The 25,623-nt window shown below is 54.2% G+C and overlaps 1 protein-coding gene across 5 annotated transcripts in view; it reads right to left on the reverse strand.

Moving 5' to 3' along the window:
* Positions 1-12,994, reverse strand: part of CNTFR (ciliary neurotrophic factor receptor) — a 37,748-nt gene extending 24,754 nt beyond the window's left edge. The window contains exons 1-2 of one of the 5 annotated variants that reach the window (XM_034664046.1): positions 12,809-12,994; positions 4,880-4,989 (exon numbers count right to left, since the gene is read on the reverse strand). Coding sequence is in view for 1 of the 5 variants with exons in the window: in XM_034664044.1 (XP_034519935.1) it covers positions 1,853-1,921 (69 nt within the window). In the remaining 4 variants the exon portion in view is untranslated. Of the gene's footprint in view, positions 1-1,104; positions 1,462-1,852; positions 2,027-4,633; positions 4,656-4,879; positions 4,990-12,808 lie in introns of those variants that run through there. The other 4 variants (XM_034664045.1, XM_034664048.1, XM_034664044.1 and 1 more) reach the window with 4 other exon arrangements.
* Positions 12,995-25,623: the final 12,629 nt, after the last annotated feature.

The following is a 25,623-nucleotide window of genomic DNA, read 5'->3' on the forward strand; positions in this document are numbered from 1 at the left end:
TGGCCAGAGCTTCACAGACACACCCAGGCAGCCTCTCACAGACACTGGCACTCAGGGTTCACCATCGTGACCACAAATCTCAGCCTCCCACATGGGCACCCACCGCCAGAGCTTCGCACACGCTGTGCATGCACACACATATTACAGTCACAGTCACACACACAGACTCTCACACGCACTCACTCAAAACAGTCCCAGTCTCACATATGGATGCCATCACACATTCAGAACAGTCCATCTTCCACATAGATACCATCGCACCTTCGGAAACCTAGAGTCCCCCAGTCACCCTCAGCCTCTCTAGCTCCCACATCCAGCAGTGGGAAATACAAAGACCCACACTCACAACAGTCATTCCATGCTGGGACCTCGGATTCCCAGGCTGCACTTGGGGGGTGAAGGCTAAAGCTCAGGGTGGCCTAAGGAAGGAAGGAAAAGGGAAAGAGGAACTTTGCTGGTCCCTAAAAAGCAAGTATATATGATCATTTCCTAGATGGCTTCTTCCACCCCGACCCTGCTTTCCCAGCATTTGGGAATAAACAGAGATCCAGGCCAGACATGGGGGGGGAGCGGTGAGGAAGCTCCTGGGTGAAGAGATGGTGGCACTGGTAGTAGCAGGAGCCAGAAAACCCCAGAAACCAGCCCACTCCTCAGGCCCCTCTTGCCTCCCCTCAGCAACCCCTCTTCTCCAGGATGAGAATCAGCAACAGTTCTCAGCCTAGCCACCTGCTGTGTGATCCCGGACCTCTTCAAAACCTCTCTGTGCCCACAACTATCTATAGTGCACCTGACTGTCAGGCCTGGCTGCAAGAAGCAAGGTAAGGAGAAGGAGATGTGGCTCAGACCTCAACCCCCTGCCCCTGCCAAGGCCCTGTCATCACTATCAGGCCCAAAGAGAGATGGGGACAGCATTGGCCAAGCCAGTGCTCCTCTAAATAACCACTGAGGACAAGAATCCTAAAGTGTCCTTGGACCCTGTAGCCCTGCCCCCCATCACAAGAGAGGACGCTGTGTCGCTGTCCAGGCAGAATGGAATCCAAGCTGTGCTGGCCAGGCCCCAACCTGGGGACAACTGGCAATGCTGTTGACATCCTCACCACTTACCACTCCAGGTGTAGTTTGGGTCCTGATGCCCTATCCTAAAGGGAGCATGATAGGCTCCAAAGAAGCCTGGCAGGGGAGCCGGACAGCAGGACAGAATGTAAGGAAACCAGGTAGGGCAATCCCATAAAGCCAGGTAATAGGGACTAGGGAAAGCGGACAGTGCCAACAAAAGAAATCAGGCAGCAGTGTCTAGGGAAATCAGGTGACACGGCCCAAAAGAACACAAGCTGTGGGGACCAAATGAAACTAGGCAGTGGGGACTAAAGTTTGCTAGGAGGTGGGGACAAACGAAGCCAGGCAAGAGGCCCACAGGATGTGAGAAAAGAAAGATATCAAGAGCTCATCCCCCTCTGTGTAGATGTCACCCCCACACCCTGGGCCTCTCTCTCGGTAGCCCCCTTCCCACCCAGGTGGTGGTCCCCTCCCCCAGGCCAATGGACACAGCCAGAGCCCCCTCCTCTCTCAGAGGCCTGGGCCGATTGCAGCCAATGGGCCCCGGCCCCATCCCTGGGACCTCAGGAAGTCCCAGTCCCTCCCACCGGCTGCAGAGGCAGGGGGGCTGGGGGGGGGAGAAAGAGAAGAGAGACAGCTTGGCAGGGGGAGCGCGCCGAGCAGCCGCGGGGGGCGGGGGCCGAGAAAGGAGCGGGAAGCTCCGAGGCGGGCTGGCTGGCGGGCGCGGGCGGGGGCGTCTCAGCGGCGGCAGTGGGGGTGACAAGTTCTCCGGCCCCGCAGCCGCGCCGCCACTGACCTGGGTCCCCGCGCAGGCGCCCCGTCGGTGCCTCCGGCGCTCCGTGGGTCCGCCCGGCACCGCGGGCATCGGGCCCCCGGGGCTCGGGGCTGGGGCCCAGGAGGCCCGGGCCGGCGCGGGACGGGGGGCAGGAGCCCCCCGCAACACCGAGAGTCCGGGCGGGCGGGCTAGGGGCCGGGCTGAGCTGTGAGCAAGCGAGCGAGGCGGCGAGCGGGCCGGGAGGAGGGGAGGAAGGAGCGCGCCGCGAGCGAGCGAGGCGAGCTAGCAGAGGGAGCGAGTGAGGGACGGCAGGCAGTGAGGTCATCCTTTGAATCTAATTGTCTGAGTCAGGAGGAGATGTGGCACTTGATGCTGGGGGAGGAGAGGGGGAAGGGACCCTCGGCTCGAGCCGCGGCCCCTCCTCACGCCCAGGGCGGCCCGGGCCTCCCTTCCCCCGCCCAGGGCGAAGTTGCCTCAGGCCAACTCCGACGGACCCCTGCCTGTCTCAGGGTTGACTGACCTCCGCAGCCAGGGGGGAAGCAATAAGCCGTGAGATGTGGGACCAAGTCCCACATCATCCCCAGAGAGTGGCCTCTTCCTACTCTCTGGGGGTGATGGCGACCCCTGCCCAGGCCTAGGTCACGGCCCTAAATTTCTGAGGTTAATGGGAGGCCCCCAAACCCACCTCCAGGTCTTATTCCTACGCTTTGAGGATAGAGGGAGAACTTCAGCCATCCTTTCAGGTTACCTCTGTGCATGTTAGGAGCATGGGGTCTCCAGTTCTATTCCCCAAGTTACTCCTCTCTCTGAGAATTTGGGGTTATCAGGACATTGGACCCCAGCTCACCTTCCTGCCCTCTGAGAATGATAGTGCAGTGCCACCCAGTCTTCCAGTTACTGCACTTTGGGGGGCCTGAGGAACCCCAATTGACCCCAGAGGTCTCCCTATTCTGCATGCCCAACTCTTCAGCAAGGGCAAGAACCAGGTCAGATTCCAGGGCTACTCTATGGTGGGGGTGAAGAAGACAAGACGGGCCCTGGGCCTGTTAGGTATGCACACCCATGCACGCACATATAAGCACATGTGCACATGTGTAAACACACTGGGGGGAGCACCAAGCAGCTGGGGATGCTCACACCAAGGACCACACACTCCTCCCCTCACCCCATGGGGGAGGGGTGATAAATATTTAAGGGGCTTTTAGCTCAGAAGGGGCTGAAGCTGGAGGAGGGAGGGGGATCCACGATGCCTGATTAATGGGGTTACGGGCTTGGATCAATCCATCTGCCCGCTGCTCCCTGCTCTCTGCTCTCTCCTCCCTCCTCCTCCCTCTCCCTCCCTCCCTCGGCCTAATGCGCTTTATCAGGAGACGCTTTTCTGACTTGGCAGCGTCGGGTGTTTTAAATAGACCCATTTAGAGCAGGGGTTGGGGGGAAAAGGGGGGGAAGGGAGACAGAGATTGAGAGAGGCTGGGAGACAGAGACGATTCAGGAGAGAGACAAGCCCCGGAAGACAGATCGGGAGAGGAGAGACAAAAGGAGATGCAGAGACAGGGAGGTAAGAGACTGAGAGGATGAGACTCCCAGGGAGGCTGATAGGGGAGGTGGGTAACTGGAGGCCAAGGGGAAGCTGGAGGGCCACAGGAACAGAAACAAAAAAAGAGACAGAGAGAGAGAGAGAGAAGAAAGGAGCCACCAGCAGCGGGGAGAAACCGGGAGAGAGGTTCTCTGCAAGGGCTGAGTGCTAGCCTGGGAGACAGCAGATATCTTTTCTTTCCAAAAACAGTTTTTCATCCACTTTGTTAAATTAAAAAGCTGTTTTTAAAGTGGTGCTGGAGGTGCTGCGGAGGGAGGGTGGACAGAATTGCCAAGTCTTCCCTCCCAGCCTCCTCTTCGTTGGGGGGCCCACAGAAGCTGCCTAACCCTTAACCCCCAGGGGTGTTCCCTACCTCCCCTGCTCTCTGTGATCCTCTGGGATCCCCAGAGATATGGTCAGGGCATCAGAGCTACCGTTCCTTGGCAGGAAGACCTTCCTGCTGTCTGGCCTCAGTCCCTCCTGCTGCAGGGAGCCCAGTCTCTCGCCTGACCACTACTAGCCTCTTCTTCTCCAGCCACCTTCCAAGAAGATAAGGTGTTCCCAATTGCGGGGGAGGACTGCATGCCCTCACAGCAGTAGCTCACTTCACTAACAAGCCATGAGACTCCTCCCAGGTGTGCCCCCTATAAATATTTATTATCCATTGTTGTGTAAATCAAAACTTCTATCAGATACCCTACCCTATGTCCTTGGGTCCTCTGGGAACAGTGAGATTGGAAGCTTAACTCTCTACAGCCCTCTGGGGCCTCCCTTCCTCCTCTTCAGAACCCCAGCTCCATTTTAAGTCCCTCTTATGGCCATGTGTCAGCCTGGGATACCTCACTCCACCCAACACCCCAGTCCTAGTTCTGAAGGGTCAGTCAGTCCCCCATTCCTGGGCCGGGAAAATGGCCAGTCTGTTTGGGAGCTGAGATGAAAAGCCGGCTGGCCTTTGTGGGCCTCTGGCGGGTTTTGGACAATAGACCCTTCCGTTCCGCTCCAGCGCCTCGATTCCTTGGACGCCCCCACCCGGGGCTGCCAATCGGGGGCCTTGGCTGGCCTTAATGAAAGGCAGGGAGAGTCAAGCCCAGCCCTATGGCTGGCCCCAGAAGATTTTGGAATTTCCGACCCCCATCCCATCTATTCCAAGCCCAGCTGTTCCCCCAATCAAGCCAGAGGGATGCTTTGGGGGCAGAAAGGGAGCCAGACAATGAGACAGAACATACTTCCGCATCCAGGATTCAGCCCTCTCCGTGCAGACCAGGCTTTGCCCTTGCCTTTGTGACTACAGGTAAGTCCCTTCCCCTTTCTGGACCTATCAGAAGAGTATGAAAAGCCTCAGGAGGAAGAACAGAGGAAGAGAAGGAAGGGATCTCAGGCCCTCCTTCACTTACACCCCCAAACTTGTAGCTCCACCGCACCAGCCTGATGCCTGGAGATGGACGTGCCTCATTTGGGTCCCCAGCACATACCTCTTCACCACTGGCTGCACACAGAGCACATCAATGTCCTCCTCCTCCAGACCAACTTTTTCCAAGACTTCCAAATCCAAGGGGGTGGGATGATGTGACAAGGCTGGATTCTAAAAGGGCAAAGGGCACAAATCAGAGGTCACAGAGGAGCCAAAGGCCTAAGTCCAACAAAGAACTCATTCCATACAAACTCACTGAGAGAAGGGGAGACTGAGGCAGGCAACAGATAAGTGTCTACAAGAGGGAAAGCTGGGAATAGTCCAGACTCCCTCCAGCACCCCTTGCTGACTTCAGCTTCTAAACCACAGGGACAAAGGCCAGAAGTGACCTAACACCACACATGCATACACACTCATACACACCCACAGACAATCCAAAGTCCCCACACAACCAACTCACAGGCACAAGGACCTGAACATCACACACTTTCTCATGTGGCCACTGGCAGGGCAAAAACACCCACCATCATACTATCCTCTTCCTCTGCTCCATCACCGCTATGATTTATTGAGCATCTGTTATGTGCCAGGAACTGTGTCAAGCACTTTATGTGCATTATCTCATTTAACGCTCATGACTTCTCCATGAGGTAGGTTCTATTATTATTCCCCATTGGACAGTTGAAAAAACTGAGATTCAGGGAGGTTAAGGAACTTGCCTAAGACCATACAGCTGATCAGTTCCAGAGCATAGATTTGAGTCCATGTCTAGCTCTGAAGTCTTCGTGCTACACCAATTTACCTCTGCAGTTCTCTCTCTTGCCTGCACAGTGCCTTTCCCAGTAATAACAGTAACAGCTAACACTTGTCCAGGGTTCTTAATGAGTCAGATATCACGATAAGTTCTTAACATACATTTTGTACTGAATCATCAAAACAACCTTCGCAGGTAATCCTGCTTCCATTTTACAGATGAGGAAACTGACGCTCAGAGAACAAAAGCACCTTGTCCAAAGTCACACAACTGGTCATTGATAAAGGAGCTAGTATTGTACTCAGGGCTGTCTTGAAAGCCACTATTGCTTCTATGGCCTCCAGTCACTTAACAGAGCCCTCACCTTATACAAGACCCCAAGAGATCCTTGGTGTCCAACTTCCTCTCTTCCCCGCCCAAAAAAGCAGGTCCCACGTGTATCTGACAAAGGCATGATCAGGTGCCTAAACACATACCCACGAGGAAGGGCCTCCATGTCATCCAAGTCTGCCCAATGATGCAACCAGAGAGAGATGGGCACAAACTAAAATAAGGTGTTAGAGACAGGCTGGCTGGTGGCAAAAGATACAGACACACCAAGAGATAGGCCCCAAGAGAGGGAGATAGAGAGGATGTTAGAGACAGAGAGACACACATCAAGGCCAAAGAATAGTTGGGAAAGGAGACAACAGAGGGAACACACAACATAACAGACACAAACACACATAAAGACAATAGAGCGTTGCACACCAACATTAACAGACACAGACACAGACACACATAAAGAGGCCTCCAGGGGCGACTGGCTGGCTCAGTCAGTACAGCATGTGTCTCTTGATCTTGGGGTCGTGAGTTTGAGCCCCATGTTGGGTATAGAAATTACTTACCAAAAAAAAAGCCCTCCAACCTTCACAAGAAAAAAACTGTGTAAGCAAACAAGGCTCAGGCTGTGTGTGGCTTGTGTGTTTGTGTGCGTGCACACGTGTTGGGGGGGCCTGCAGAGTCTATCGCTACGCACATTACACCAGCTGCTTCCAGCAATTTCATCTGATTAATAATAAATGCCCCATAATTACAGCTTCTCCCCCAGCCCTTCTTCCTGTTTTTTGTCAGCTGCCGCCAGGCCAGCCCCCTATGGACCCCATGGCCTTCTCCAGCCTCACCTGCTGCCTTCTAGGAGGCTGACAGTACACAGGCTGATGGAGGAGGCCTGACTCCCAATCTGAGAGGGAATACCCATCTCTCTATTTTGGATTAATGCTCTCTGCCTCCAAGCAAAAGATCGTCTCCCTCAGGTCTCACTCAGCACTCTCCCCTACCCTCGGTATAACCCGTGACCCCTAACATGGCCTAGGAGCCCAAGTCTGGGAAGCAGAGCAATGAACTCTGAACTCCCCTTGCCTACTCTATCACTCACCGGCTGAGAGGAGTCTTCACTCACAAACTTCCTCTAGCCTTGGAACCCCACAGGCTCAAAGGAGAAAGGGACTAGTTCAGTGGCCCCCACCCCATCATTCCAACCCAGGCAGCCCCAGAATCTCTGCCTACTTGTGCACCCTCATGTTTTGGACACTCAATGGCTCCACCTCCATTCCTGAGCCCCCCACCAGGTCCACCTCCTTCCAGGCCTCCCACCCTAGCTCTCCAAGGCAGCTCTATCAGAATCAGCTGCGGGTTTGTGCTGATCTGTTTCTAATCGCTGGGGCCTGGTTCACGCTTGCCCCCCCCAATATTGATTCCATTATTTGGAGAGTCATTGACGTCAGGGACCTGGATGAGTGCCAAAACCGCCTTCTCTCCGGGCCTGGGCCAGGGCCCAGCCCCCCCATCCCGCGATTTCACAGAGGGGCCCAGAAAGGTCAGCTTACAAGCCAAGGTCACAAGGCATTTGCCCTCAGAGGCCGGGATCTTCTTACCTTTTGGGGACCACTGGGCATCATCCACCTCCCCGGAAGAGGCGATATGCAGAGGCCTAAGGGTCAGAAGTGAGGTGGGGGCCTATAAAAGGGGGTGTGTAAGAACCCCACTGGGACTCAAACTGTGGGGAAGGGCTCCAGGAGGTAGGGCTGGGTGCAGTGGCTCAGAAAAGCCTACTTAGGGAAGATTTTTTCTTTGCCACACACTTACTTTGGAACATCCTGAAGCTGGACTTGAAATGGTTACTACTGACTACTAAATTTTTATGTCTGATATCGGATGTATCTTCAAACTCTCCAAGAAGGAAATTCTCTGCAGCATAACAGATTACCCTAAGTATTGGCATAATTTGAAGAACTGGCACCACTAATTTTATAAATCTTTGTTCCATAATAAAACAGAGACTCAGTCTCCTATGCATCTCCTATCTATGCTGCCTCAGTTTCCCCATACTCTCCAGTGTCTCCCAGCTCTGTGTCTATCTTATCAAGATGCAGCTACTGCTACACCAGCAACTCCTAGGCTCTGGCTGGATAGGGTATTTTTAGGATCCAAACCCCGTGTTCTCAGACAGACATGAATAATCGATATAATCTGTGGTGCCCACGGCAGCTAGACGACCTCAGAGCCTAGCCTCAGCGGCTCAGAAGTGGGGTCCATTGCCTTGGCTAGAGTCCAAGAAACCCTGAGTAGAGAGACCAAGGGACACGCTCACAATCACATGAAGAGAAAAGGACTTTACCACCTTCTGAAAAATCCTGAAGCTGGGGAGAGGACAGAAGGGACCTCCAACCTCTGCCACAGAATCAGGGTCATCACCCTGCCCTAGTCTCCCTTAGTCCTGACCTTTTCAAGGAAGAAGCTGCCTATCCTCCACACTGCTTCCCTGACTGCAGGCAAGTCCTTCCTTTAGTCTAGACTGCAAATCATTCAGGGGTTCTTTGAGCCAAATAGGGGTAATACAACAGAGGGTGTTGGATCTCAAGCCACAAACTCCAGAGAATCCCCCTTCCCCGTGGTCTGTTCCACTCAAGATTCATTCCTCAACATTTTTTATTTTTTTATTTTATTTTATTTTTTTAAAGATTTTATTTATTTATTTGACAGAGATAGAGACAGCCAGAGAGAGAGGGAACACAAGCAGGGGGAGTGGGAGAGGAAGAAGCAGGCTCATAGCAGAAGAGCCTGATGTGGGGCTCGATCCCACAACGCCGGGATCACGCCNGCCACCCAGGTGCCCGCCCCTCTTTTTAAAAGATTTTATTTATTTATCATTCGTCAACATTTATTGAGTACTGTGCTGGGAGTTGAGAATATGGTCCTGCCCACATGGAGCACTCAGTGGGCTGGGAGATTAAAAGATGCATTGTCTACTCAACACCGTCCCCCTACTGCGCACCAGGTCTGTGCTGGGGCAGGGTGCCGCAGTGAGCAAAGCAGACCCAGTCCCCACGGCCCGAGAGCTCACGGGCAATTACTATGTAACCTTGGTGAGTTTTGTGAGGGGAAGTATAGGTAGTGTATAGTGGGGCATACTGACCATCCCAGGTCTGGAAAAACTCCTGCAGGACTGAGGACTCTTCAGTCCCTTCCTAGGCTCCAGGAGCCCTTGACTGACCAGAAGTCATCAACACAGTCTAGCTTCAGTTCCCTCCACTGCAGCTGTACCCCCAGCTTCAGGGAGCTGATCCTGCAAGCAGCAGGGTCTAACTCTTCCCACATTTGCCCCAGCTCCCCCTTCAACCCCTTGGCCCCCAGAGCTCCTGGCTCTGGTGACCCCCAACCCAGCATGGCTCTGTGCTTTGGGGGCTCTCTTTGCCCTCTACAGACAGAGGTAAAGGGGGGTGATGACTTCAGCACTCTCAGCCCACAGGGACCGCTTGCTTCCCCAGCCTCTCCCCACAGGAAGCTGGAGCCTGGGTGGATGTGGTCACCCAGGGCCACAGTTTACACAGCTAAGGTCTCCCCAACTCCCTTCACCCCATGGTGGGTCTGGAGGAGGGGTCAGCTCTCTTCGCAGCCTCTTTGCTCTCTGGGACCCCCTCCCACCAAACCAGGCACACATGGTCCCCCCACCAACCCATCTGCATTTCAAAGAAAATCTGCTCCATATGTTTTGATTCATTTACACTTCAACTCACCATGGGGGGGGCAGAGAGCAGGACGCCTTGCCTTCAAGCCCCCCACCCCCACAGGGGGGCTGGGGAGCATGTGCCCCTTCAGGGACAGGGAGTTGATACAGCCCAGCTATCTAAGCCTGAGGGCCAGATCCCTACTGCCCTTCGGGTGCCCATGGGGTGACTGTGCCCCTCAGGCCCCAACTTGCTGGCCTCCATAGTGGGAGGGCATGTAAGCCCAGCAGCGTCTCTAAGGCAGCTGAAGTCCTAGGATAGGTTACAACCTACCCCAACTCTCCCCCATGGGGCTACTGCTCCTCTAGGGAGTAGCGAACACTGGTCACACCATAGAGACAGGATAAGAGCTCAACAGACATTCCAGGAGACATTGTGAGATATAACATAAACTTGGCCCCTACCCCTCCTCTCCAGCCAGGGCAGAGGAGGGGAGGATGGGTTTCAGTCCAGTCTTCTCCTTCAGCTACCTTTTCACCACAGATCTGGGCTACCATCTCCCTTCGAATCAGAGATCCAACACTGTGGAGTGTTCAAAGGAGCCAGAGGTCTACACATCCTCTTACCAAGTCAACCTTCACACTCCTCCCATACTAAGGATGACTGGAATGGGAGAAATGTCTTGGGAGGAGATGAGTCTTTTTTCCCCCCACACCTGATTCTCCTACCACAGAAGGGGTACCCAAAACTATTTAAGGGGGATGTGCATGTACACGGCACATGGGAAACTCTAAGAGTATATATCACTCCTGTACCAAAAAGCCACTCAGACCTTCCTGCTCAGACCTTCCTGCCACTATAGCCTAGTCTCCTTAGGTTTAACCCTAAATAGGTCAGGGTTTCCCACCACCCTCTCCATCAGCCCACAGCCCAAGTGAGTGACATGCCCAAAATGTATCCCCTCTCCTCCCCACCTTTGGAGGGGGCAGGTCTTGTCCCAGTCTCTGTTCCTTATCCAACTCCCCTGACACACACCATAAACCAAAGAAAATATCGGTGTATTTGACTATGAGTTCCAAGTTTCACTAGGAGTGTAAACACCACAATCCCAGTTTGGGTTTGAATGTGAGCCCCAGGATGGAAGCATAACTGGGTGTGATTCCAAGTGTGAACCCCAGGGCCCCCCACGGGGAATATAAAAGTCTTAAGATGTTAGCATAAGTCTGAGTGTGAGCACTAGAGCTTTAGTGTGAGTCTAAGCCCCAAGATGGAAGTGAGAATCTTGCTAGTGTGAATCTGAGTGTGAGCTCTAAGATGGAAGTATGAGTTCATGAACTCCAGCGTCCTATGTGAGTCCTTGAGATCAAATGTGAGCCCCCAGTTCCCTACTGGAGTCTGAGTGTGAGCCGTTAGTCTCAATGTGACTCTGAGTATGAGCCCCAGAATGTAAGTGTGAATCTGAAATGAGGACCAAGTGTGAACTCTAGGACCCCTGTGAGATTCTGAACATGGGCTCTAGGTCTCAATGTAAATCTATGAGCCTTCAGGACAGAAATGTGAATCTAAGGGTAAGCCGGGAGTCCCAATGTGAGTCCGCGTGTAAACCCCAAGACTGAAGTGTCGAACTGGATATGAGCTCCAGAACTTAAGTGTGAATCTGAGTGTGAGTCCCATTGTTCTGGAAATTTTGAGTGTGAGTCCACATGCATTTAATTGTCCCAGTGTGAATCTAGGTATGAATTCTGAAGCTCCAAGAAGTCTTGAATGTGAATTTTAAACTCCTAGTCTTTGTATAAGGTCAGGATTTGTTGGAGTATTAGTCCTGATGGAGTGTGAACCTTAGCTCCATGTCACCAATCCTGACCAGGAACCCCAAGAACCAGTTCAGAGGTTTGGTGTGGGTTTTGACAGTGGAGTGGTTTGGACAGAGTGACATAGTTTATTGAGACACATAGGCCCCTCCACCCCTCAAGCCCTGGCTAGCCCTGCAGCCATAGGAATATTCAATTGTTCAAGTCCTATCTCCACACATGCAATGATACACCATCACACCCAGAGTTAGACACACAAAAATACAGTTTCAGAACCCCTCGACATACAGTAATCGTAAATGCGCAAACACACCCAGCATTTCAAAGTCCCACCTCCGTGATTACAGCCACATGAACACCCCCAGTGACACACACACAAATATACCAAGTGTTACAAGCAAAACAACTAGTGTTACAGACACACTCCCACAGTGGCATGCAGACACACACCTAGTTTTGCAGCCAAGCTGCCAGCCTCACAGACACACACAGACGCTTCTCAAAGAGAGAGACTAGACGGAAAGGGAGAGAAAATCCTGAATTTTCAACAAGGCGTGAAATAGTCCTGCCCGCCTGAAGCTACTGAAGGGGGGAGGGGGCCAAGAGAGCGAGCGAGTGCGAGAGCTAGACGCAGGAGGAGAGGCTCCGGAGAGGAGAGAAACCAAGGAGGAGAGCTGTCCGTCTGGTGACCTCCCCGCGGCCCAGCCCCCACGTACGGGGAGATACACTACTCGGAGCAACACTGGGACACCCAAGCCGGCTCACAGAGAGCCGCTCTGGGGGAGACACACACCGGCGGACTCACAAAGAGATGGGGATACACCACAAGCGGACTCACACAAACACACAACACAGGTCTTACAAAGAGACCCTGAAGGAAACCCACTACATGGTGATACATACAGGCGGACTCACGAGGAAACCACAGGCAAGATCACACAGACACACACACACACGCGGATTCACACGGACACGCATACGCTGCCAAACGCGCGGCCGTCCGTTCACACCCCTGGGTGCTTTGAAGTCTAGATTTCTGCGGGAGAAGGAAGCCGCCTCCGGGCGCGCGGGGGGTCACTACGACCCCCCAGTTCCGGAATTTTCCCAGACCCCGCGCGCGCTGCTGAGGGGTGAGAGAGAATAGGGACGCTAGGACAATCCGCCCCGGCCACCTCCCCCCAGCCGATTGTCCGCCCCCACCATCACCACGCCCAACCCCCCGACGCGCCCGGACGCGGGGGGCGGCTTCTCAAGCGCCCCCGCCCCCGAGTTTGCGGGCAAAGTTTCCCTTGAACTTTCCCGTTTCCCTCTCCCCCCCGGGTCGCGGGCCCACTCGTGTCCTCTCCCTCTTCTAGCGCGCACGAGGGCCGCGGGTCTGTCGGTCAGCGGGAGGGTCTGAGGGTCCGGCCGCGCGCGGTTCGCCGCGGGGTACTCACCGCGCCCTCGGGCCACCGGGGCTCCGCGCCTCGCCCTTCCACCACCCCGGGCAGGGAGCGAGGCACGGAGCGCGGAGCTAGCACCGCTGCCGGATCCCGCTGCCGAGCCCCGCGCCGCGCAGGCTGGAGCCGCCGCCTCCGCTGCCGCCGCCGCCGCCCGCTCTGCACCGGCTCCTCGGCGCTCGGCGGCTTTAACCCCCCCATCCTCCTCCCTCCCTCGCGCGCTCCCTCCCTCCTTCCCTCGCCCATGTGACCGCGGGCGCCCGCTCGGCCCGCGCGCGCCCTCGCTCCCCTCCCCCTCCCGCCTTGTCTCCCCGCGCCTCCGCGGCCGCGCGCCACGACCCCCTCCCGGCCACTGCCCCCGCGCGCCCCCGCCTTGGCACGCTCCCGCGCCTGGCATGCGCGGACACACTCACTCTGCTCGGGCCTGTGAGCCCCCACTCCCACCCGACTCGCGCTCGCACGCACCCTCCCCCCCGCTGGCACACTCGCCCGCACTGGCACGCGTGGCCCGCTCACATTCGCCCTTTCCCGGGAACGCCCTCCAGACGGCTGTGGCCCCTGTGCTTTACGCGCAGGCCCGACCGCGGGTGTCAAAAACGCGCGTGCACACGTACCCGCACCCACTCTGCGGGATCCCCTAGGGACGCTGGGCGCGCCCCCCCCCCGCTCCCCACCCAGGTCGCTCATTCACACTCCCTCTCTCACTCAGCCTTGCCCAGGTCTCTGCTGCTGAACGCTCCCGCTTGTTCAGGCCGACTGCCTCGTACCGACACCCCGGCACACTCTGGGCCAATTCTGAGGGTCCTGCTGCCGGCATCTCTATGAGAGGAGCACGAGCCGGAGCCCCCAGGCCCCATTTTGGGTACTGGAGGCCAGCCATCTCCGCCCCTCCCCTATTCCTGCTGCTCCCATCAATGACTACCCTCCCAGTCACAAACACATACAGTCCCCGCGCGGAGGGAAGGGGGCTTTACGCTCCCCTGACTGGGCTGGGCCAGGCTGGGAGCCCAGGCCCTCGTCTCCCACCAAGTCTCCGGTGACACCACCGCAACCACCCTCTCCTTCCTCGCCCCGCGGGACCCATGGCCTGGGGAGAAATCTCCGCTTGGATGAACAGGATAGGGGGGTGCACCCTCTATGCCTGGATGGGCAGTTCCAGAATACGGGGCACGCGCGAGTTTGGCGCTGGAGGTTCACCCCCTCGAGTTTTCCTTTCGCAGCCTGGGCCTCTGAGGGGCCAGTGCACTCATTTCACTTGCCCGCGGGCCTCCAGTCTGGCTACAACATGGGGTATTAAGGTTAGACAACCTGACCAGTTTCTGAAGCCACGCGAGAATGCACCAGAAAGGTTGAATGCCAGAAGCGGAGAACGAGTGGCCCACCCCCATCTCCACCCCATGGATTTTTCACCTGACTTTTGACCCATAATCTCTGCGCCTTGCCCCTCCTGGGAGCTGGTCCAGGGCTGGGGGCGGGGAGAGGGGAAGGAACTATCTCGCAGTTTCCTCACACCCTTCCCCAGTAGTCTGCCCAGAACGCCCGGGCCCTTTCCCAAGAAGTGCCTTAGGGACTCCCGTTGCAGAGGAAAAACCTTCCTGCCACTGCCCGGGCTTTTCACTTTCACTCCGTGGCTTCAAAATCCCCTCAGTGTAACCGGTAGGGGTCAGCCGGGGCTGAGGCTCAGAGAGGGCCGGTTGGGGCTTAAAAACACACAGCGAAATAGCGGCGCCCAGCTGAGATCCCGTCCATCCCCACCCACAGTAAGCGTCTCCTGTCTGGCCTCTCGGGCCCGCAGCCCCCAGCCTCCCAGGCCACGGACGAGGACGAGATGGTAGGCACCGGGAAAGAGCGGGGGCGGTGCGACGAAACTGGTGGAGGGAAGGAGGGGCCAGGAATTTCACCTCACCCGGCGCGGAAACTAAGCTTGGATGGGGTTGGGTGCTCAGGAGGCCCCGCTCCCCTCGAGGGGCCGACGGGCGCCGAGATCGGCGGGTCATTGGTGGGCCGACTTGACCTCCGGATCCTCCAGTGTCCCTCCCGGACACTGCCTCCTTCTGCCAGGTTGAGAGCAGTGGGGAGTTCCGCCCCGGACAACGTCCCCTCTCCACCTGGGGACTCGGGGCCTGCAGTCAGCAGTGCCGAAGTCCGCGGGTGCCGGGGCAGGGTCTGCGCGGGGCAACCGGGATCCGGGAGCCGGACATGTCGGTGTGTCAGAGGATCAGCGTAGACAAGAGGCGCACGTCGAACCGGATCCCGGCATCCGTTGATCCTCAGCAACTTCCAGGGGCCGCTCCCGCTTCCCCGGTGCCGCAGCGACACCTGGCGGGCAGTGCGGGAGGCGCGTACCCCCTAAGGCTGCGGATCGGTCTCAGAGGCAGCGCCCACCTACGGAACAACCCCTGGGTGCGGCCCCTTCCCTTCCGCCGCCCTCCGAACCGATTCTGCTCCCACCTGGTATGGGGCAACAAATTACTCGTGGGTTTCCGATCCTGCCGCCTTCAATGCCCTATCTGCCCAGGAGTTTATGAGCTTACCAAGCCTCCGTGTGGAACCCTCCCACACCCCAGGGCCATGGGGGCAAAGCCAGGCTTCTTAAGTGGGGCTTAAAAGCCCCTGCAGGATCTGGCCCTGTCTCCTCTCAAACTTTTTTAAATCTAATTTTGTGGGTTTTAAAAAAAGATTTAGTTTTAAGTAATCTCTACACCCAAGGTGGGGCCGGAGCTCGCAACCCCAAGACCAAGAGCCACATGCTCTAGGGACTGAGCCAGTCAGATGCCCCTACTCTTCAGCTTTATTAGGCACCCCCATTCCCAGCCGTCCTAACTCTGCACCAGCCCCCTTCTCCGTCATGGTGCACTTATCCTTAAGCTAAACCCCACTTCATTGACACCCTCGCGCCAGTCCCACCCCATCTTTACCCCTTTTCAACATCTGCCTCTCCCTTGAGGGGCAGCAGGAAATAACTCCCTTAGTTCAGAGCCTTCCTGCCCTGCAAGTAATGTAGATTCCAGATTTGAGGCCTTGGGCAATCCAGGGATGTTCTCCTTGACTTTGAGTCCTTGTTTTACACCTGCCATGAAAGAGGGCTCTATGGCAGGACTTTTGGCTCCACCCTCCTCCACCATGGCACATGACCTAACCTTGGACCACATTGTGCCCTTCACTCCCAGGAATCAACTTGGCCATCCCAAGACTGGGTAGCAAGGACCCTTCCCCCCCATTCCTACTGATGTGCCCTCAGGGAAGGAGAGCTTCCATCCACCTCCTGTGCTCTGCCTTTTCTAGTGCTCCTTTGGGAAATGGTGCTCTTCTAACTTGCCATACTATCAGAAAGTTCCACTGTGGGTCACATACCTGGCTACCCAAAGTTACAAATACAAAGAGGCTCCCTGTCTTGCCCGCAAATGCCAAACACACCATCATGTAAAGTCCCACGCTCAATCTCAAAGAGTCAAATGTTTCTATTCTACCTCACTATGGTCCACTGGGAGTCAGGGTCCTCTGCTTGCAACTGGCAGCTGGAAGGTCCTACCTAGAAGGGCAGGACTCTCCGAATCACACATTTGTATGCCATCTCCACACATAGACACAGCCGGACACATGGCCATGTACTCAGTCACACCGCGTGTCACAGAGGCACACATGCATAGGCACACACATTCTCAATCACACCAAGTTCCACACTGGGGTTTGGCGGTAGGGGCGGGCTCTGGGAGGCAGTTACGTAAAAGCCCTCATAGCTCCCCCCTCTCGCTCCCCCTCACCGCGCCCCCCCTGCTTCCTCTCGCAGTGCCAGCGCCCGGGGCGGCTTGGCCGGGGACCGGGAACAGCTCGGCCTCGCGGAGGCTCCAGGCGCCGAGAAACCCGATCCCGACACAGCCCCAGGCCGAGCCAGGGAGGGGGGCCCCTTGAGCACCCACACACACACACTCAGGGTCCAGCCCGGCCCCCCAGGAGGACTCACCCCTATTCTGGGACAGCACCTAGGGCCCACTTACAGCACTCCAGTGCAGCAGAGCCCCTTCTGGACTGCTGTTATTTGGACGACTGCCTAAGTGTGCCCTGACCCTTCCAACCTTGGCACCAGAAAAGGGCAAAGTTTCCCTAAAGGTAGAGACTAGGAGAGAGCTGCAACTCTAATGGGAAAACCTAAGTATTCAGCCTAGAATTGCCCTCAATTCTCCGGAGCTACTTATACTTCCCTCCTCACTGGGGCCCTCTACAGTCTCTCTGATAGAAAGGGCGCTTTCCGTCCTGCTCCAGGTTCCTCTCAGGTTTGCTGCCTACTGATCCCAACATATTCTACCAGAATTCTAAATTATTTGGAGAGGTCCAAAGCCTCCCCACCCTCTCTTTGATATCCTTCCTTCCTCCTTAGTTGGAAGTTCTAATGCCAGTCTAACCCTCTGTTCCTCCTGTTTTGCTAAGAAGGAAGTTTGAAGGCAACCTGAGACATTGAAAATGAAATCCCTGAAAGGAGGAAGGATTAAGGCTCAGGAAACCCCTGAAAGTCCGGAGTCTAAGAGGAGGGAAGAGAACGTCCGAATCCCCCCCTCCCCAATACAACCTCCACCCTACTCTGCAGCCCAGACTCTAGTTTTCAAAATAGCTTTTGAGTATTCGCCTGGGCTGCCCAGGCCCAGGCAGAAAGGGAATTTCCCCCATGTTCTCTGCTAATGAACACAACATTTCATGTTGAAATTCCTCCTCTGCCCCCAACCCAGTGTCTCTAGGGCCCCCCAGGCTGACCAAGCTGAGGGACCACTAGGAGGGGAGTAACAGTGGGGGGAAGCCTCCAGGGGAAGCATAATTTACATGGGGGGCATCTTTTTTCATAAATAATTAGAGCGGCTTTTTTTTTTTTCACTTTTGGCTAAAATTACCCACTCCTGTGGCAGCTTCCCAGAAAGGGCGGCGGGAGGGCAGCCGGAGCTGTCCCAAGGCCCAGGACATGGCCCCCCTCCCCTGGGCGAGGAGCTTTCCGCAAGTTGTTTTCCTGGTCTCTTCCTCTTGGATGTTTTTTTGATTATTAATCACATTTTCCATCCACAGGCTCAGTCCAGACCCCCTCCCCCTGGGGTCAGAGCTGGACAGAGGGAGGAGGAACAGGCTCCAGAAGGATGAGTTGGGGACAAGATGGGCAGTGACCCCTGGTCTTGGCTGACCTGAAAGAGGCTGTCAGTGGTATGTCACAGATCACACCCTCGCCACCCTGGTACATAGTAGGACCTTTTGGTACAAATGGAGTGAATGAATGAGCAGGTGTCCAGCTCTCACAGTGCTAGCTGGCACTGGAAGGCAAACCCCCTACTGTCACTTCCCTTATGCTACAGACAGGGAAACAACTCAGAGTGGGAGTCACCTGACCAGGGTCACACAGCAAGTAAGTGCCAGAGCCAGAACAGGACTCCAGGAATGCTGATGGCCTCCCCTTCATAAGGCAGCCAATAAGTATATACTGAGCATCTGCTATATGCCAGGCATTGATCTAAGTGACAGAATGGAGCAGTGAGCCAAACAGACACAAATCCCTGCCCTCTCAAGGATTTTGGGCAACTAGAAGTCCACACACTGCCGATACGTGTATAAGTTAGTACAACCACTTTGAAACGTTGTTTGGCAGGATCTACTAAGCTGAACATAGATAAACCCTATTACCTCACAAAGAATGTTCACAGCAGTTTTATTCATAATAGTCTCAAACTGGAAACAACCCAAATGGATGAATAGATTATGGTGTAGTTACAGCAATAAAAAAGGACCAACTGTAGCTACATGCAACAAAAAAATGGAGAAAGTTCACAGACAAAATGTCGAGCAAAGAGAAAAAAAAGAACCAGACACAAAAGAGTACGTATTGAATGATTTCATTTATATAAAACTCAAGAACAGGCAAGCTCATTTATGGTGATAGAATTTGGAATTGTTGCGGGGGGTGGCAGTTCCAAGAGTTTAGACACGTGTCAAAACTTGAGCTGTACCCTTAATATCTGTGTACTTTACTGTTTACCTTTTGTCAAAAAAAAAAGTTCAAACATCCCTTGCCCTCATGGAACTCCCATTCTAGTCAAGGAAGATGGGTACTGAACAAAATAGGTAAGTATACAATTTGTCCATGTGAGAGTGCCAGGGCTTGCCCCCTTAGGCAAGAGGTGACAGCCTACATGTTGCTTAAAAGAAGCCTAGATTAAGCCTCATTTGTCTCCTCCCTTAGTGCCATAGTCTTTTCCTTATAGTAACTTGGGTAATGTTTAACTACTCAGTTACTTGCGAGCTCCATGAGGACAGCCCTGTGACAGCTAGAGCTGGGTCTGGCATGGAACGGGTGCTCCTAACATTTGAACTAGATTTAAGAAAATAATGAAGGAATGAATGAATGAACGAACGAACGAACGAACGATGTAAGCAAACAGGACAACATGGACCTGGAGGAGTCAAGTCTCAGGACACAGGTAAGGGAAACTACCTGAATGGGTTACAGCCTCAAGGGGTGGGAAAGAGAGTTTGGTATCCAGCAAGGGATTAAGCAGAGACCCAGAAGGCAGACTAAGACAGTCTGAGTGGCTCAGAGACCACATCCTGAAGCGCCTTTGGTGCCAGGGCCATGCAGGCCTGGAAAGGCAGAAAGAGGTGAGGAACATAGCCAGATCTGTGTTTTAGTGAGATCCCTGAAGCTGCTGCTGTACAGGGCAGTGGGCAAGGCTAAGGCTGAAAGTGGGGCAGCCAGGGAAGAAGTGTTTGCAGTTACTCCAGGAGGGAGACCTCCAGCCCGACCTGGGGCAGGGCCATGGGGTTGAAGAGAGAACAGAGCTTTGGGGGAGGGAGAGTGGGCACTCAGATTCATCTCCATCTGCTCCCTTGTCACCCTATACACATAGAACACCCCTGGACACTTAGTCCAGCATCTGCTTTTCTAAGGACTCCCCCCCCCCCATGATTCAAAGTCTGGGATAAGTTTGGAAAGAGCAGCAGATGGTCAGGGAGAGAGAAGAGGATCCAGAGGGGATGGAGGGTGGAGAGAGGGACAAGAGAAGACAGAGAAACTAGGAATTAGGACACTAAGTATGTTTGAAGGCTGGAGAAAGGGCACAGACTTGCAAAATCACAGATGCAGTTTTCATTTTGTGTTGTAAAAATTTGCATGAAACTAATTCCCGCTCAAAAGCACGAAGTCCCTCCCACCCTTCCTTCCACTCCAGTAGGTCTTGATCCCTTTCTCCTCCAGTTCTTCATGGAGGAGGCATATGTCTTCGAAGGATTGTCTCCTTCCAGTGACAGCCCAGATCCCTGCTGCTGGAGAGCTGCCTCCCTGATAACGGAGCTGGGATTTCCAAATAGGACTGAGGGCCACATGGCCCCAGATTGGCTTCCTCCCTTCATCTCCCACAGTTCCATTTCCAGCCAGCCTGTGATTCCCTGGAGCAGGGGCAGAGGGAAGAAAAGAGGCCCCAACTTCTTCCTCAGAAAATCAATTGTAGTGATTCAGAAGACAGAGAAAAATTAGGGATTTAAAGTCTGAATGCCAGAAACACCAAGTCCCAGGGAAACAGACAGAAGCAGATGGGAGTCCAAGAGAGAAAATTGAATTAAGTTCAGTTCAACAGACATTTATTAGCACCTACTGTGTGCCAGGCCCAGAGAGAACATTGGGTACAAAAGCACAGATGACTCCCAGGTTTTTGGCATGGGTAACTGGGAGATTATGGTGTCATTCACTGAGCTGGAGAGAGTTGGGCTTGACATGTCCAGGTGAAGGGCCTGTGGGATGACGGCCAGCAGGGACAAGGATGGGGAGAACACAGGAGGTGAGAGAGGGCCGCCTGGCTGGCAGTGCGCAGTCCCTGTTCAGCAGCTCCCTGTGCCCCCCGTAACTGGCTCTTGCTGGATGTGTGGGTATTCATCAAAGTCTCAGACTGATCTGGGCACTCTGAGCGAGCTGGGAGATAATAAGATAGATCATGGAGCAGGGAGAGTAAATGATGAGGGGGAGGAGTGGATTGAGGATTTCAGGACTGAAAACCAGAGAGGCTGGGGCGCCTGGGTGGCTCAGTCGGTTGAGCCTCTGCCTCTTGATTTCAGCTCTGGTCGTGATTTCAAGTCCTGAGATCAGGACCCACGGTCTCCCTCAGCCCCTCCCCCCTGCTCGTGAGCTAGCATGATGTGCGCTCTCTCTCTCAAATAAATAGATGATAGATAGATAGATAAATAAAATCTTTAAAAAACAAAACAAAAACAAAAAACAGAGAGGGCAGAGAAGGTGTGGTTGCCCCCAGAGACAGAACGAAAGCAGAAGTCAGGGTTGTCACAAGACCGAAAAGGAGCTGGTGAGGCCAAGAAAAAGCTCTGGGCTTTAGCAGCCAGGATTGGGCTGAGATCACTGGACCAAGCTGGTGTTAAGGAGCTGGCTGATGGAGCCCCTCCACAGAAGCCTGTGAGCAGAGTGTAGGCCCCTCCTTCCCCAGCCTCCCTGCTGCCCCCAGAGCCCTGCTTGGTCTTGGGGCCTGTCTCAGCCAGCCACTGGGAAGAAGAGGATGGAAAAGCTCCCTTGCCCCCAGACTCCTATCCCTGAGCCTCTAGTTTCTGGCATTCCTAGGAGGCTCCTGAGCATTCCTCAAGCTTGGGAGCCCTCAACAGCCAGGGAACCCAGGGGACCCTGGGGGTAATTGAAACCAGGGTTAAGACATTAGAAACCATAACGCCAACTCCCCGGCTCCCTCAGGATAGTTCCTGGTTTTCTTCTCAACCCTATCCTCCCTGCTGCTGACAGCTCAGCTCTCTGGGCCCCACCAGCTGGGCCATGACCTTCTTCCCCAAACCAACTAGAAGGGGCCTCCAACCAGAAAGCACCCAAAGCCAGCCCTTAGGGACCTCTTCTCTGTGCTTGGCTAGACTTAGCCTCCATATTGAAGTGTCCCCAAATTCTAATCTTGATCCCTTATTGCAGAACCTATCTTAGGGGATTGAAATTAGACAAAGGGAAGGGTTTCTCAGTATTGTGAAAGAGAAAGAGATAGGAGCTGTGGGGCAGGACTTCCCCTCTATTAGTAGGCGCTCAGTAAATCTGTGGGGAAGAAAGAATGAATCTCAAAGCCTGGGCCCCACCAAAGCAAGGTGTTGGTTGGGCCAGATTTGCATCAGGGGCACAAAGGCTGCACACCTGGCAGGAAGGAGGAAGGTCTGACAAGGAATTCTGTGGCCTGGAGTTCCCCTTCCATCTCTCTCCCCGCTCTGAGGTCTCTGTCACTCTCTCCTTCTATGTCTCTCTCTGTCACAGTCCTTGTCTCTGATAGAAAGGAGGGAAAGCTGCATGCTTGCTGGCCTGTGGGAACGCCTTCCCCTGCACAGCTGCCTGATGACTCCAGGATTCCCAGATTTCCCATGAGTGCTGGTGTGAGAATCTGTCCCCACCTCTGTCTCTGTATCTGTCTCTTTTCTTGGCTCTTCAGTGAGACGGAAGTGTTCAAATACCGACTCCACCATTTACAGCTTTGTGACCTCAGGGAAATGACTTCATGTCTCTGTGCTTCAATTACCTCAGGAATAGAATGGGATCGGAATAGTGCCCATTTCCTAGGACTGTTGTGAAGATTCGATTAAATGAGATAATCCAGTCAAGTGTTCAGCACTAGCCTGGTGGGCACCAGAGCCCCCTTCATCTGCTGGCTTTGGCTTTCTCCCCATCAATGTCTTTATGTCTCCTGCGTCTTCCTCCACCTCCCTCTACATACATCATCTGTCTTTCCGTCTTTCTCACTCTGCATCTTTCCCCTGATCCCTTTTTCTCTCCCCATGTGTGGCTTTCCCAGAAGCCCCCCAGACAGCCCTCTTTGACCCTGCTCCAACCCCGTTGGCACAACTGGCCTAGGTGGGATGGGGTGGGGTGTCCAGGGAGGTTTTTAATTCAAACGTGGAATGCCTGACAGGAGGATCACGCCTGGGCCTGAACATGGGTGAATCACAGTCGGTGGGAAGAGTGATTATGTCTGTGTCCTTTCTGGCGACACAGGAGAGCTGGGGGCTCGGCTTGGCAGTCTCTTGGAGGAAGGGGGACTTGCCCTGACTTCTCTAACTGCCCCCACACCTGGGCCCAAGCCAGATCCCCCATGTTTAGAGCTTGCCTGGTGGTAAGGCAACCTGCCCAGAGCCCAGAACTGAAGGGGGAAGCCTTCCACCTCTACATAGGGTGGCTTACCTGCCCTCAGAACATTCTGGGCCACCCTCACCCTGAGTTCTGCCTCGTTTCCCATACCCCATCCCAAACCCTGTATGGAGACATATTTTCTCTATCTCTCTCTGTCTTTGTCTCTGTGTCTCTGTTTCTCCTAACCTTGATCCATGACTTTTGCAGCTGCATATGCTTTATACCCCCAGATGGGCCCACCAGGGATAGGAAGCTATGGGGGTTGAAGAATCTGTGTTCTTCCGCCTGGACCAAAGAGCCCCTTCTGGGGGGGGGGTGTGCAAAAAGTCCAGATGTCATTTCTCTATCACTGTGGATCTGTGAAGACAGAGACATGGTATAGAATAGGTGTTCTTTAAATATAAACCCAATGAGAGAGGGGCAAACAAACAGACCCTGAACAGGTAATGAGATGGTTAAGGCTGCCACGGACAGGAGCATGGATAGACTGTGGATAGTTGCTGCTTGATTTTGTGGCTCAGCAAGGAGTCTTCTCTGGGGCCAGGATTGGTCTCAACTAGCCCTAGACACCCCCATACCTGGACCCGAGCCAGACCCCTCACGTCAGCCCTTAGGCAGAGAGCCAGATGGGTGAACCACTAAGACTTACCTCTCAATTCCCTATTCTCTCCACATCATTGCCTCAGGATGCCCACCAGATTCATGGAGAGAGAAATAAGACTACAGATCTAGACAGAGAGAGAAACACTAGGCAGGGTCACACAGTAGGCAGAGGCTGGAACAGGAGCCATGATGTCCTGGCAGCCAGCGTGCGCCTGTCACAGGGATCCTATGCCAACGCTGACAGGGGCCAGACCTGAAACTGGATTTTATTTGGGGAGGGCACTCAGAATCTTCGAGCATGCAGGCAAGGACAGATGTGCAGCTTTCTTTCCTTCCCATCAGACAGAGACAAGCATTGGAATAAGAAGTTCAGAGAGAGAGAATCAGAGTGAAAGAGAGGGGGGAGAACCTGGAAGAGAGACCAAGAAATAGACACAATTAGACAGAGTCAGACACAAAAATAGAGATGCAGAGAAAAAAGATGTGAGTCAGAGACATGGAGACAGGGAGATGCAGAAGGAGGGAGAGCCACGCAATTTAAGACACAAAGATAGGGGAAGACATGAAGTCACAGAGAAACACTATCTCAGAGTCATAGAGCAACAGTGACATGGAGTCAAAGATACACAGACAGGGACAGACAGGAACTCAGAGACCGAGAGACAGAAACAAAAAAACAGGAGGGCCAAATAGAGATGGAGACAGAAAGATCAAGAGGGGCAGGGAGATGGAGAGAGAGCAAGGAGACAAAGACACAGTGAGGTGAAGAAAATGATCAAAACAGCAGGAAGGGGAAAAGCAGGCGACAGAGGAGAGCCTCCTGGTCTCCAGTCATTCCAACCTGGTCTCCCCAGGGTTTGGGCCCCCCTTTGCTATTCTTTGGTTTCCATAGTAACAGGGAGGGCAGCACCAAATTTGCATATACATTTACATCCTTTCGGTCTGCATAATTCAACAGGTTTCTGTGCATATTCATGAGACTGAATGAAGGTGACTCTCCCAATCCCTGCTCAAAACCTGGCTGTGGTGCCCCCTGCTGGCAGGACATGGTAATGGCTCCAGGCCCAACCTCGAAGGTTAGCCAGACCCTGCTAACAACATTCCCCCCTGAGCCCCAAACGCTCCCTTGTACTTTCCTACCTCCAGACCTTTCTTCAGGTGATGCCCCTCTGCCTGCCAGAGATGCCGTCCCTCAGCATCAGTCCTGTCAATGGTACACATGCATGCGTATATACACAGACATGCACGCTCATGCATGGGGGTGGGGGCACGGCAGGAGTGACAGCCCTGGTGGAGGGCTCACACTTCTAACTGTTGTTTCTGTCAAAGAAGGAGGTGCGTGACTGGATCACAGTGAGGGAAGCTGGGATGTAGTGTGAGCTGAAGGCTGACAGATCTACCAAAAGAATGGGGACGTAGGACATTGTGGACCTCACACAGAAACTGACAAGAGACCCTGCTTCCAACCAGAATAATTAGGGGAGCTAAGAGAGAGCCAAAAGGAGCATCCGAAACAGAAGGGCTGAGGTGACTTAAAGGGTGGTGAAGAGGGTGCCTAGGGCCAAGGACTCTTTCAAAGTGCCAGGCTTTGAAAGCTCTTGTGGGCTAGAAGGGGCTTCTCTCAAGCTCCAGCCATCATTTTGACGTCACCATCTCTTCCTGGATCCCTATAGAAACCTCCTCACTGTCCTTCCCGCCCTGTGCCCCCAATCCACTTTCCACACTGTAGCAGCCAGAGCTCTAAGACACCAATATGATACGCCACAACATTTCTTCCTTAAAGCCTTCGATGACTCTCCATCACCCTCAAAACAAGCCCAAGCTCCTTGGCCCGGCACTCAGGCCGTTCCTGTCTGGCCCCCACCCACCCCTGAGCTTCATTTCTCACACTCCCTGCCATGAACTTCATGCTCCAGTGATGACCTCGGCGCTCTTACCTTAGCTCATGCCCGCCCTTTACCCAGAATGTCCTTTCACTTTTTATTTCTGGCGCTTTTTTGAGATTCTACACAGGCACCATCTCCTCTTCTTTAAGCTTTGTCTGTCCCTAAATACCGGTTGAGGGGCT

This window comes from Ailuropoda melanoleuca, chromosome 7 (assembly GCF_002007445.2).
Source record: "Ailuropoda melanoleuca isolate Jingjing chromosome 7, ASM200744v2, whole genome shotgun sequence".
Classification (NCBI taxonomy): domain Eukaryota; kingdom Metazoa; phylum Chordata; class Mammalia; order Carnivora; family Ursidae; genus Ailuropoda; species Ailuropoda melanoleuca.